The following is a 14049-nucleotide window of genomic DNA, read 5'->3' as shown; positions in this document are numbered from 1 at the left end:
CTAAATTAAATTTTATATGTTTTTAGCTAAATTTTAACTAAAAAATAGAGAGCGTGATTGTGAATGCTCTTATAAACAAAAATTAAAATAAACTAACAGTAAAATCTAAATAAACGACTTATAAGCATAAATTTAGTTAAGAAATAACCTTAACTATGTATTCAACATAAAAACTACAATTTTGATGTGTAACGAATCTAATCGTCGTATTCGAAAATCTTAATCACAATGAAAATACTAAAACCAAAAAAAGATTTTGTAATTTCACATAAATGACATCAACCAATAAACAACCCACATGCCGTATGATATTTTGAGTTTTTTTTTTTTGGTGGAGTGATATGAGATTTTAAGTTAAATCACTATAGTGGAAAATGTAACATGCAATTTTTTTATTAGAAAATTGAAAAAGGAAACGATAGAATTGCAATAGGCCCAAAATATGAATTACAAACTTGACACAATATTTTGGGGTCCATTTCGATTTGGGTCGGTCCTTGCTTTTCAACTTTAAACCCAATATTTTCTTTGACAGGCCCATAATTCTTCTAACTCTTCTTCATTTAGAGGGGATCAGTAATTATATTTTAAGAAAGTGCGAGGGGCTGCCCCTTGCAATTGTAGCAGTCAGTGGTGTTTTGGCTACCAAAGACAAGCGCAGGATTGATGAGTGGGATTTGGTTGGCCATAGCCTCGGGGCTGAAATTGAGGGCATTGACAATTTTTTGAGACTTTAGATATGAAGCATTCTCTGGTTACTGAAATCCTGAAGCTCAAACATCTACATCATCTGCTGGTATATCGTTACGAATTTGTACCTTATGGAGATCTTCACTCAAAATATGGCTTTAGGGTCCTTGTAAATATAGGGGCTTCAACTTCCCTTCAAAACCTGTGTGTTTGTTTCATCAAGGCAAACCAAGATGGTGGTGCCATATTAGTTCAGTTGAGAACGTTAGGCATAAGCTCATGGATTCTGGGAACCTGGTGTTAAGTGATGGTAACGATCGGTTGGCAGTGAATAATATTTTGTGGCAGAGCTTTAAAAGTCCAACTGATACATTCATTCCTGGGATGATAATGGATAAAAACATGGAATTGACTTCATGGAGAGGTGAAGACGACCCAGGAATTGGAAACTTCACCTTCAAACTAGACAACCAAAATCAGTATATGATCACAAAATTGAAATCGATTATTTACTGGAAAAGTCAAGAACCAGCAATTGGTATCTCAGATGAAATGCCTCCAGCAGTTGCTTACTTATTATTAAATTTCAGCCAGAGTTATTTAAAAAAAATAAACTCCAGCAGCATTTTCACACATACAAGTGGGAACTCTTCTTCTTATAAGCAAATAGCAATTCTGCCACTGAGAGAATACAATGATACAAGATTGGTGATAGATTTTACGGGGAATATACAGTTTTGGAGGTGGCTTGAGATTGAGAATAAGTGGACTAGGATATGGTCAGAGCCAAAAGATCAATGCAGTGTGTTGAATGCTTGTGGGAACCTTGGCTCTTCTTTATTTTATACAGCCATTTACTTCCAACAATATTCTTGTTGCCAGGATTAGGCACCAAACTCCAAGTACCTTGTAACTGAAGGGCATCTATTTCTTCCTGCATCGCTTACCTCCATTCAGCTGAGTAAGAAGCCACTCTATAGCTACAAGGTTCATCTAGCTCAACACTTGCTGTTAAACAGGTGAAATAGCCTTGATACTCTTGAAACTGTTTTGGTTGAACGATACCAGACTTGGATCTGGTTTGCATAGCATGAGTGTTGACTGGTTCTGGAGTAGGAGAAGGGGGAAGAGAGGAAGGTGCTTCAGAAGATAGTATCACTTGTAATTGTTGATCACTAAATCCCGGCTGATAATTCGCAGACTTTGATGAGGAAGACGCAGAGGACATGGAAGCATTGCTAGGAATAGCTTGAGCTAGAACGGAGCTAGAGCTTAAGGGAACTTCATCTTCAGATACATCATTAACTGCAGGCTGTGAATCTTGATGGGATTGAGAAGGTAGAGAAATTATAATAGGAGATGGAGATGTATTCACAACAGACGACTGCTTAGGAGTAGTGGAGGGCACATACGGATAGATAGACTCGTCATGAATTACATGCCTAGAGATCACTCATTTTCCAATAGCACAATTGTAGCCAATAACCCCTTTATATCCTGTGGCATATCCTAAAAACACACACTGAGCAGTTCAAGGTTGTAGCTTGTGCACATTGTACTGGCGAAGATATGGATATAAAGCTGTACCAAAAACTCTCAAGGAGTGAAGAGTAGGATCCTTACCAAATAATCGAAAATATGAAGCTTCATTATCCAAAATAGAACTAGGCATTCTATTTATTAAATACGCGGCATGAGCAGTAACATGAAACCAAAACTTCCCTAGTAATGATGCTTCAGTCAAAAGAGTAATAGTTGTTTCGATAACATGCCTATTCTTTCTTTCGGCCATCCCATTTTGCTATGGACAAGACACCTGATGGAGAATACCTTTTCATGACAGAAATTGAGAAAACAGGTGGTTAATATATTCGCCACCCCTATCACTTTGTAAGCACTGAATAGATGCCTTAAACTGATTCTCAACATAAGCAGTGAAATGCAGAAACTTAGAGAAAACTTATGATTTATTGAATAGTGGAAAAAGCCACAAGTAACCTGTACATTCATCTAGAAATGATACAAAGTACCTATAGCCATCTAGAGACTTGAAGTGGGAAGGACCCCATACATCACTATGGATTCTAGAAAAAGGAATCCTAGTTTTAACATGTGTCTCTGTGAAAGGCAGCTTGTGCATTTTCCCATGAAGGCAAGAAGAACAAATCACACTTGAATCATCACTTAAAGACCCTAACTGTGAATTCTTGAGCATCATTTTGACGACGGCATTGGCAGGATGACCAAGTCTTCGATGCCATAAAGAGGAACTGTTAATGTATGAATTTTGAGTATTTCTTTTGGCTTCCCTTGACAATTTTGTAATAGGATTTTTATTGTTTTTATCAAGCTCAAGTTTAGATTAAGAATAGCTTCTCTAGGTGTTCTTAACTATCAACTATCCTATGGAGGTTCAAGCAAATTGACAAAGGTAAATTTTGCATTGCATTACATTGCATTTTCCAACTTCTGAAGATTATGACTAGTCAACCTCTACCTCAGTAGGAATTCCAGCTCACTGTTCCAGCTGGATCCTACACATATGTTTTTGTCTTATTCTGCAAAATTCCCAGCTGTCATTGTACGATTCTAACCTAGGAATTTTGGTGTAAAAGGAAACCAATTATTCTTTTGGTAGCCGTCACTTTTGTAGCCAAGTTTTGGAAAGTTTCTTTGGAAACTTTTGCTTCTTCCTCAAGAGCCATCTTCATATTTTTCATCTTTGAGTTTTCCAAATTGTTTCTTTTTGAAAACTGCATTTGAAAAATGAAAATCTGCATCTAGCTAATTAAAACACTCTCTCATTTATATCTAGGTCAGATTCAAGATTGATTTCTTCAAGAGTATGGTTTCTTGAAGAAATTGGTCATTCTCCTTTGAATCCAAATTTTGGTTTCGGTTTGAGTTGGAGCTTGCAAGCTAGTGCCATGGGATGAACGAGCTGAAGAAGGAGTTGCCATTGCCATGAAGAACTGAGCTTCAAGCTTTGCTAAGTTGGAGAAGAAGATTGCACAAAGGAGGTATAGCTCATCTTCCTAAATAGATCTAGGTTTTGCTTGAGCTTGCTTGTATTCCTTTGTAAGAATCTTTTTCTACTTAGTGGATTGCCTGGTCGGTTGATGACCTCCAGTTTTTCCCACTGGTGGGTTTCTGGGTGAACAAAATCTGGTTTGCATATCTGTAATTTTTCTGGGTTTGTGTTCTTGGTGGTTGACTAGTCATCATTATCTGCTGTTTGATATTTACTTGATTATGATGCTTTCACACACTTTCACCATAGTTGTTGCTAGCACAGGGGATGCCTAGATTGACGGGTCCTTCTGAGTGCCTAGGTTGTCACTAGTAATTCTCTAGGCTTGCAGGTACATATTGATATGCTCTGTGTATGTTCTTGGTTGTAATTATTCATGTCTGAGTATTGGTCAAGGTCTAAAGTGTGTGAAGTTTGTTGTGCTTTTTATTTGAGTGTCATTTAATTTACCCCTCGTCACCTAAGTACCAATTTCAGGAACTAACCTTTTGTCCAAGCAAAGCCACTGCCTTAGGCAGTGAAGGCTGAGACAATGTACAGGGGATCGGGTAGATACCATTACGGCTCAGGCCTCTGAGTAGAATGGTCTTGGTTCGCTTGTCCTGTATATAAAAACTGGAAGCATCAAAGCATATAATACATTGATTGTCCTTGCACAACTGATTAATAGATAAGAGGTTTGCAGACAGTTTAGGCACATGAAAAACAAAAGGCATATGTAAAGAAGAAGAGTTGCAAGAAAGAGATGTAGTGCCAATATTCTAAATTTCCAAACCTTCGCCACTTCCCACTGTAACCTGTTCTGCAGAGTCACATGGAGTAACCTGATGCAAAGATGAAACATTTGCGATCATGTGATGAGATGCGCCGTTGTCTGCAATCCAGACCTGATTAGGCATATAAGAGCTCTGTGCAGTCATCGCTGAGAGCTTGAAAGATGGAGGTTGCCCTTGATTGGAGTAATTGGATCTCTGGAAACAATCGATAGCTCCATGACCCCTCTTGCCACATATCTGGCATTCAACCACTTGTGCAGAGCCCTGAGCAGAAGAGGCATCATGCCTAAAATAGCAGTTGACAGCAGTATGGCCAGCTTGCAGCAAATCTGACATTCAGGGACAATGTTGCTCTTATGAAAGGAGTTAGAACCTAACTTGGAGCCAGAGACCTGGGAGCCAGACATCGGAGAAGATGTAGATACTGGTTTACCAAAACCCCCATTAGAATACTTTCCTCTACCAAAGCCATTAGACCCATTATACATCGGAGCACCACTCGAACCAGACACCCCACGTGGACCAGGATATCGGTTATGAGCATTAGAAGCATAAAAAGCAACTGTTGAACCAGGAGGGGTCGAAAGTATACCTGTACCATTAGACAGAGAAGGCGACATAGGAGCATACCCAGTGGAAGAAGACGCCAAAGAATGATACCCAGATGAAGGATGGTGAGAGGTTAGCATGGCAGAGTGGGTCAAGATTCGTGCTTCAGCAGTTTGTTCAGCCGCGAGCAGTTGAGCTATGAAATCCTTCAAAGAAATGGAGGAATCCCTTGCAATCAAGACAGTCTTGATCATATCATATTCAGGAGGTAGACCATTGAGGGTAGCAACCATGAAATTGTCATCTGAGACCTTCACACCGGCTTGAGCAAGTTGATCTCGAACATGCTTTAAACGAAGCAGAAATCTTTCAATAGAATCTCCCCCCTTTTGAGCAGTTTGGAGCTCAATCTTCAAGTGATTAATGCAAGCTCGTGAAACTGAGGCATAGCGATCCACCAAATTGAGCCAAGCATCTCGAGCCGTCTTGGTCCCAATGACATATTCCAAAGCTTCATCCGATAGAGTGGCGATGAGCAAATTGAGAAGGGCCTTGTCAGTCTTCAGCCATTCCTTGTAACCTGCTGTTACTTGAGATGTAACACCCTCTTCGTCCAAGATTGCAAATTTTGGTGGCTGAACGATAGAGCCATCGAAATGCCCAAAAAAGCTCATACCCTTGCAACACAGACTCCAATTGAAAACTCCACTTTAAGAAATTGTTGTCACAGAGACGAATGGTAACCATACTGAGCAGGCCATCAATCTTGATGGAGGAAGAAGAAGCCATGATGAAGCAGAGAGAAAAACCTAGAAGTGAAATTGAAGGAGAAAATAGAGAGAACAGAGAAGAAGATCAAAGAAAACGAGGCAAGGATCGACTTGAAAGACAGAGAAAGCGCAGAAAGGATGGAGTGATTAGGTGAAAGCCACTGAGGGCTCTGATACCATGTTAACTAATATTCTCAGAGAAGTATGAGAAAGAGGAATGAAGAAGAAGAGAGAAAGATAGACAGAGAGAAATTGCAATCTTGATTTCTATATTGCTTAATCTGTTTTGCTACAGCACTGTTACACTTTATACCTGTTAAGCAAGGCTTAACCGTCTAACCAATCCAGCTATCTAACTTCCTCACTACTAACCACTCACGTGCTTTGCACACCTAACTCACTAACTGTTTAATATCCATAGTTCACACAACCAACCAGACCATCTACCTTTGTGGTGGGCGAAGCTAATGATTGTTTTTGGCTCCCTCCCAGAAGTGGCTGGATTGAAGTTAATTTTGATGCAGCATGGGATTGGTCTTCCCACAAGGTTGGCTTAGGAGTGGTGGCAAGAGGCTCAAATGGCTTATTGCGAGGTGGTATGGCTATTCCGACAAGAAGTAGTTCAGTGCTGATGGCTGAGGCCTTGGTTGCTCTCCATGCTCTGGTGTTAACAAAACTAATGAAATTTGATTGTGTGCCTTTTGAAATTGACTCTAAGGTTTTGTGTGACGGGATCAAAGGGGTTGTTGGCAATAGAAACTGGACAATCTATCCCCTCATTTAGGAGACAGTAAGACGAGAAATAAAATCATAAGTCGAAAAGAACAACCTTCGATTCTACTCATAAATTAAAATCCAAATAACGTGATAAACAAACCAGAGAATTGTGAGAAAAAGGTATGTACTTGGAAATGTCTAGACTAAATCCACCATGCACATCCCCTCGAAATTCCCTTCTCTCTTCGCTCTCTCCTAAACGAACGACAACGACGACAACTCCACCCTTTACCAACTCCACCAATTCCAGCTCAAGATTGCTCACTTCGGATTGGATTGGATAATAGTCACTAAATCTAAGGTATTGTGAAGGAGGAAATGAAGGTAGATGTGAATGATTTTCCATTTTGGGGGGATTAGGAGGGATTAATTAGAAAGTGTTGCTATCCTACAATTTTGTGGGGATTAGATGGGATAAGTTTTCTTCATGAGCAATCAATCTTCTAGCTTCAACTTGGTTAATATATATATATTTTTTCATTTGTTCCTTAAACATATGCTTTAAATATAAGGAGTTAATTAATATTTCTTTTTAGTAACTGACCGTACTTTTTTTGACACGTAGCGCTCTAGTCTTGTCCTTTTTTTTATTATAAAAAAAATAGTGTAGCCGACCGGCTATACTCGGTTTTTCCTTTTCTTTTATTTAAGTTATTTATAAAATTTAAGGTATAGTCGCGCGCCTATACGGTTAAAATTTCTATTTATAGAGTACAGTTGTGCGGCTGTACTTTTAAAATACTCTACTTGTACTGTATAGCAAATAAACTAATTTTATATATTTTAAATATTTTAAAAAAGAAAGAAAACCTGTCCTGATGAAAGTTCGTCAGCAAAGGTCTATGCCGGCAAATATTTGCCGGATTAGAAATCTCCCGACGAAATTTACATGTGGCGACGCATTTTCGTCGGGAGAAACCTAATCCGGCAAATATAAAATTAGTTTTTTTACTTTTGTTTTTTGGCCAACTTCCTTAATTTAATACATGTAATTAAGTAATACCTTAGCCTTTTTTAAATTACTTTAATTAGTTATTATATTTTAATTATTATTTCTTTAGTGAATATTTAAATATTTTACTAATTTCATAAATTACTTGGTAAATAGTAATTAATTGTTTTGAATTATTTTGTGCTCTGGTGTTAATAATCATTAAAATATGTGTGTACTTGTACAATACGTGTATTATACATTTGCTTTCATTATACCGAGTCTTTAAGATGTATATGGAAAATAGAAATACTATTGAAAAATATGTATGTACGTGTATAATACGAGTATGAAATGGGAAAATGCTAAATTCTTTATATGGGTAATAACTCCGGAAAAGTAAAAAATCTTAAACGTAATGGATAATGCTTTAGACTAGTCTTATCGACAAAGGAAAATCAGGGAGAAAAAATTAAAAGAAAAAAGAAAAAAAAGGCACCCATTAGATATTTGAAGAGTATAGGCGCGCGTCTATACTATTTATTTTATTTAAAAGGACTCGCACAGCACCTAGGCGGCCCAATTTATTTATTTATTTTAAAGAGTATAGCTGCCGGGCTATACGCTACAAATAGAATATTTTAAAGGTACAGCCGCGCGGCTATACTCTATAAATACCATAACCTGAATTTCTCTTTTTTAATTACTTTAATTATTACTTATGTTTTAATTATTTTTTAATTATTGAATAATTAGTATTTAAGAATTTTATTAAATTCAAAATTTTTTAAAACTAAATACTATTTATTAAGTAATATCATTTATGACGTTAATTAAAATATTTAATACTAATTATTCACTAGAGAAATGATAGTTAGAACATAATTACTAATGAAAGTAATTAAATCAGGCTAAGATTTATTTAATTACTGAAAAGAAAATTTATAAATATATATATTGACCTAAAGATACTAAGTTTTTATTTATTTATTTTTTTAAAACCTCTCCTGACTAAATTTCGTTGGCACAAGTCTATGCCGGCAACCGTTTGCCGGATTAGTTTTCTCCTGACGAAGTTCATCGGCATAGGTGAATTTCGTCATGAGAGGTCTAATCATGCAAATATTGCCGGCGTAGACCTATGTCGATGAAATTTCGTCGGGAGAGGTTGTTTTACTTCTTTTTTTTTTTTTTAAATTTGTTATTTTTAAATTTAAAAAATATAAAATTAGTTTCTATACTTTTGTTTTTTGGCCAACTTCTTTAATTTTATGCATGTAAGTCAGTAATACCTTAGCCTTTTTTAAATTTCTTTAATTAGTTACTTGCCCCTTGGCACATGCTCACGCATGTGCGAATTGGTTTTTATTTATTTATTTATTTATGGCTTTTTATCACAAATGGTCTCTAACGTTTGCGAAATTATCACATTTCGTCCCTAACGTTTTTTTGTGACACTAATGGTCCTTAAGGTTACCCTCTACACATCAAAATGGTCCCTGCCATTAGTTTCTGAAATATAACCCACTATTCTATATTGATTTTTTGACCCTCCAATTAAACCAAAAATGCATCTCTTTGGCTAAGTGAAAGAACTGGTTTATATAAGGTCGTGGATTATGGGTAATTTCATTTACATGTTCTAGACGTGATTCCACATCATTTTTTGTGGGGCCAATAATGTAGATTTTTTCATATTTTTCCAGCAATTACATAAGTTTAGTGTAAAGTTTTTATGAAATGCTGGAGTTACTTGGAGCTGAAGAGTGGCTCCGTGCCTGCACATAATCATATGGGATAGGGAGAGGGAGAGGGAGAGAGAGAAAGAGGAGGAAGAGAGAAAGAGGAGGAAGAGGAGGAAGAGTAGGGAGAGAGAGGCAAGAGGTGGGTCTGCGAGGGGGGAAGCGCGCAGGCAGAGTGAGAATGCAGGGGCAAGTATTTTTCTTTTTCTTTTTTATGGATTTAAGTTTTAAAATATTTAAAATATATTTTATTTTATTTAAAGCCACATGGCTTTATACTATTGGATGTGTGGGCTCTACACACGTGCCACGTCAGTAACTTAACAGAAAATTTGACGGAAGCTAACGACAAGGACCATTTTGATGTGTAGATGGTAACTTTATGGACCATTAGTGTCACAAAAAAACGTTAGGGACGAAATGTGATAATTTCGCAAACGTCAGGGACCATTTGTGATAAAAAGCCTTTATTTATTTTTAAAATTAAGAAAAGATAACATGGGTAGTTATGTTCCATAAAAGTAGGACCTATTATCTGATTTTGTTTTTAATTTTATTTTTTTAATATGAAAAATGTGAATTTACCATATTATCCTCATTTAATTAATAATTTCAATTCTTAATGTTTGAATTAACCAAGGACATTTTCTAGTATTTTGAATATTTCACCATTCTCTGCCTTTTGCTTTATATATATAGATTAGATTTTAATTATTATTTATTTAGTGAATATTTAAATATTTTACTGATTTTGTAAATTACTTGGTAAATAGTAATTAATTGTTTTGAATTATTTTGTGAACTTTGTTTTTTGTTCTTTGATATTAAATAATCATTAAAATACTTGCGTACGTGTACAATACGTGTATTATACATTTGCTTTCATTATACCAAGTCTTTAAGACGTATATGAAAAAAGAAAGTATTATTGAAAAATACGTACATATGTGTATAATACGAATATTAAATGGGAAAATGCTAAATTCTTTATACGGATAAAAACTTTGGAAAAGTAAGAAATCAAAAGGGGACAATAGCTATACCTTGGGAATGGCCTAAATGTAATGGATAATGCTCTAGACTAGCCTTATCGACAAAGGAAAATCAGGGACAAAAAATTTATAAAAAAAAAAAAGAGAAAAAAGGCACCCATTAGATATTTAAAGAGTATAGGCACGCGGCTATACTATTTATTTTATTGAAAAGGACCCACACAGCACCTAGGCGGCCCAATTTATTTATTTATTTATTTTAAAGAGTATAGCCGTGCATATATCTGAGCAAGCGGTAATTTGTGAGTTTCACGCACCACTGTCAGTATCTCCAAGATTTCAGTCAAAGCAGTTTGGCGACCTTCATTGCATATTTGAATCTTGTTACAAGAAGTGCCAAGCATATATCTGTGAGAATGGAGGAGGAGAAAATGATAGAAGAAATCCATATTTACTTTCTTGTGTTCCAAAAGAATACCAAATTAGGCACACATTGTAATTGCAGCTCACCTGCATGCTCGTGTGATCCAATATATCTGAACTTTTCAGACTTACTGCCTGCAGGAGAAATGAAAATGTTTCACTGACAAACCTCTTCATGTTTGAAGCTCACTCATATAACCGTATTAGTATTCAAATGAAAACAAAAGCCATCAATTTAAAAAATAAGTACACTAAGCTTGTTTAAATAAGAGCATGACACAATATGTAATACTAATATATGCTCAGAAAATAAAATAATAAACCAACCTCAAGTGCTTTGCAAACTTTATCAACCTCAGAAGCATAGCTGATCTTCGGAGAAGTCATTATGAGCTCAAGAACACCAACACAGGACCGTCCAGAGGGTTCAAACACGGGCAAAGCTAAGGTTCCCTGAACATTGTAATGCTGAGCATGACCAAGCCGTGGATACTCTTTGATGGAGTAGTACTGAACATTTGGGGTCCATTCTGGCAATTTTTGCCGGAAAACACGGCCAGGGAGCCCAACCATTCCATCACTCTCTCCATCCACAGAAAACATATACATCAGAGAAGCCATCCTATACTGATGAAGTCCATTAGTATGAGGATCAAGAACAAAGGGTTGCCCTGAAGTTGAGAGCACATACCGACCCCCATTCTTCACCAGTGCCCAAAACTGAGCTAGAAATTGTTGGTCAGTCAATTCCTTGAGCTGTCTCAGAGCTTGAGTGATCTTCTCTTTAATTAAGCAATAAGCATTAGGATTCTCAACAGGTTCCAGTCCCAAAAAGGGGGATGTAAGCATTCTTCTGTCCTCATTCTCTCTTGGTATTTCCCTTCCCGGATCAGGAATACCTGCATTTTTGTGATTTTATATGAGAGAAAACTCAAATGAGTGAACCTCCTGACTGCTACTCAACAACTGCAAAATGCTAACTGAAGCAATATGTTAAGCCAACGAAATGTGTTTTCAGTTCCTAGGAATTTCAGGCCAAAAAGACAAAAGTTTCCATAAACTTTTTATTTTTTAGATGGTTGACTTCAAATTCTAAGAATATTCAGACCAGATAGAATTAAACAAAGATTAATGAACAAGGAGAACTCATTTCAGAGGAACCAAGGTCTCCGAATTCAATTCCTGGCCCAGCAGGAATGTAAAAATGCAACATTTTCAGTATAATAGGGTATACTCTTTAGTTGCAGAGAATTGAGAAACGAGTAAAGGAAACACTTTTTGACCCTTAACTATTTTGTTGTTTAATTCTAAGAGTACAATTATTTGCTCAATACCAAATAAATGTTTAAAGTCAGGAAAATAAATCTATTTATATAAAAAAATTAAAATTAAAAAGGACACGACCGCCTAGCCGCCTAGGCCGATTTTTCGAACACTGCCCAGGAAAGCATTTGTTCAGCTGAGTTCTATGATTATCACAGTGAACATACAAACGTCTAAAACATTTCTGATTCAGAAAAACCAAATTCAATGGTAAAACAGAGAAAACTGATCGACCCAGAAAAGAAAAAAAAATTAAAAAAAGGACACGACCGCCTAGGCCGATTTTTCGAACACTGCCCGGGAAAGCATTTGTTCAGCTGAGTTCTATGATTATCACAGTGAACATACAAACTTCTAAAACATTTCTGATTCAGAAAAACCAAATTCAATGGTAAGTCCATCTGATCTCCTTACATTAGATCTTGCACTGATATGAAAAACTCACAGGAACTGAATTGAGGACGGTTAGAAAGAGCTTGATCAACTTGTCCAGCGAGCTTATCATCATTATCAGCATCACCATCAGGAAAACCCCATAAAGGAGAACAGGGCTGGTCAGTGGACGAGAACAAAGGAGGGGACGTGGGCTTAGAAGGAAAATGAATCGGATCCAACGGCCAAAAAGCATCAAACTCCATGAGCGCAGCTTCTCTGTCGTCCACTATGTTCTTTGACTAGGAATGGCTTGAGTTTGGCTTTCCTGTTCTGGCTCGACCATTTTCTGGGAAAGCAGTTATTTTTCTTTCGTTTTGCGGGAAAGTTGTCTCTCTAGGAAGAAAGATTTTGAGAGGAAGAGAAGGATATAGTAATGGTAATAATCTGCAGGTCGGTGTGATTCCATGGAATCCATTAGTTGTTTTTTAAGTTTTTTTTACAACTTGCAGTTGAGACCAGAGAGTGAATATAGTGGATAAAGTATTCAGGGGAATAATCATCTGTTGCAATCAACGGCCAAATAAGTACAACTTGGAACTTGTTTGTTTTCTTCTTTTATCTTACTTAGGTGTGATGGAGGTAACATGGCACGACATGTGTGAAATTATGAATTCATTAAAGTAGTTCGGCTATAGTTTAGCGTCCATTCTTATTAAAAATGAATTGTTGATATATCATTTATAATGTGTCGATATTATTTTCAGCAACAAAATATATCGACATATTATCGATACATTTTCGACAATATTGCACATAGAATTTATGTCTATGAGAGAATCTTACTTGCAATATGCAATATATTCCTTTGTGTTTAAAGCAATTGTCACATAACATGGTCACATAATAAGTGTTGTGGACAAAGAAATATACTCCTTGTGGGACATCAAATTTTCTCATAAACCTATATTATAACACACGTATAATTAGAGTTTATAGCGAAAGAAATATACTACATTGCTGTTCAATGTAGCGTTAGGGAGACATAACCCTAATGTTGATCATGAGGCACATCCGAAGGCAGTCTGACGACTATGGTTCTACCTTGGGCCGCCTTTGACGCCACCACCACCATCAGCACCAGCCTCGCAGCTGCCACCACAAGTTCCAGCACCGCCAACATGGAAGCCACCAACGCAAGAAGATTACGAAAAATGTTGGTCATCACTAACTGAATTAGTGGGAGACCTCATTTCTGCACTTTTAACTGGCGATTATAGTCGCATTGGACCAGATTATTGCCCTGCCATCGATGGAATTGATCAGAATTGTTTTGGCGTGATGTTAGACTAGTTCAACAATAGATATTATGTTCCTGCCCTTAGACAAAGTTGCGCTGATCAAAGCTCTCCACCCAAGGCGCCTTCCAAAGCTTAATTAGTTATTTCAATTCGTAGATCATATAGATCATCTAGCTAGGTTTCTTTTTAATTGTTCTTTTATGTTTTAGAATTTTCTTTTTAATTGATCATATAGATCATCTAGCTAGGTTGGTTTTTTTAAATTATTTTATTTGAGATTTTCTATTTAAACCCCAAATTTCTCTTTGTTCACCCCAATACTTAAATCATTAAGCTGTAAGTTTTATTATTATGTAAAAAGACAAAAAAGGT

The 14049-nt window shown here is 36.5% G+C and overlaps 1 protein-coding gene across 2 annotated transcripts; it reads right to left on the bottom strand.

Moving 5' to 3' along the window:
- Positions 1 to 10249: 10249 nt before the first annotated feature.
- On the bottom strand, positions 10250 to 12786 carry LOC110768369 (protein NLP6-like). 2 transcript variants are annotated; one of them, XM_021972098.2, is made up of 4 exons: positions 12450 to 12786; positions 11009 to 11580; positions 10769 to 10816; positions 10252 to 10666 (listed from the first exon to the last, which is right to left on the bottom strand). In XM_021972098.2, the coding sequence occupies exons 1-4, from the start codon at positions 12640 to 12642 to the stop codon at positions 10643 to 10645; spliced, it is 837 nt and encodes a 278-aa protein (XP_021827790.2). In that variant the 5' UTR covers positions 12643 to 12786; the 3' UTR covers positions 10252 to 10642. The 2 variants fall into 2 exon arrangements, with proteins under 2 accessions (XP_088109728.1, XP_021827790.2); XM_088253602.1 differs by having other exon boundaries at positions 10250 to 10816.
- Between the last annotated feature and the right edge of the window lie 1263 nt (positions 12787 to 14049).

The sequence above is a fragment of the Prunus avium genome, chromosome 5, assembly GCF_965620075.1.
Source record: "Prunus avium chromosome 5, drPruAviu1.hap1.1, whole genome shotgun sequence".
Classification (NCBI taxonomy): domain Eukaryota; kingdom Viridiplantae; phylum Streptophyta; class Magnoliopsida; order Rosales; family Rosaceae; genus Prunus; species Prunus avium.
This window is presented reverse-complemented; position numbering and strand designations above follow the sequence as displayed.

Bases quoted from the DNA above. Each gene is read 5' to 3' on its own strand.
- LOC110768369 (XM_088253602.1), bottom strand. From the start codon at position 12,642: ATGGAGTTTGATGCTTTTTGGCCGTTGGATCCGATTCATTTTCCTTCT. The intron at 11,581-12,449 runs GTGAGTTTTTCA...ACAAAAATGCAG, and splicing joins CCGTCCTCAATTCAGTTCCT to GTATTCCTGATCCGGGAAGG. The intron at 10,817-11,008 runs GTTGGTTTATTA...TTTCTCCTGCAG, and splicing joins AAGTTTGCAAAGCACTTGAG to GCAGTAAGTCTGAAAAGTTC.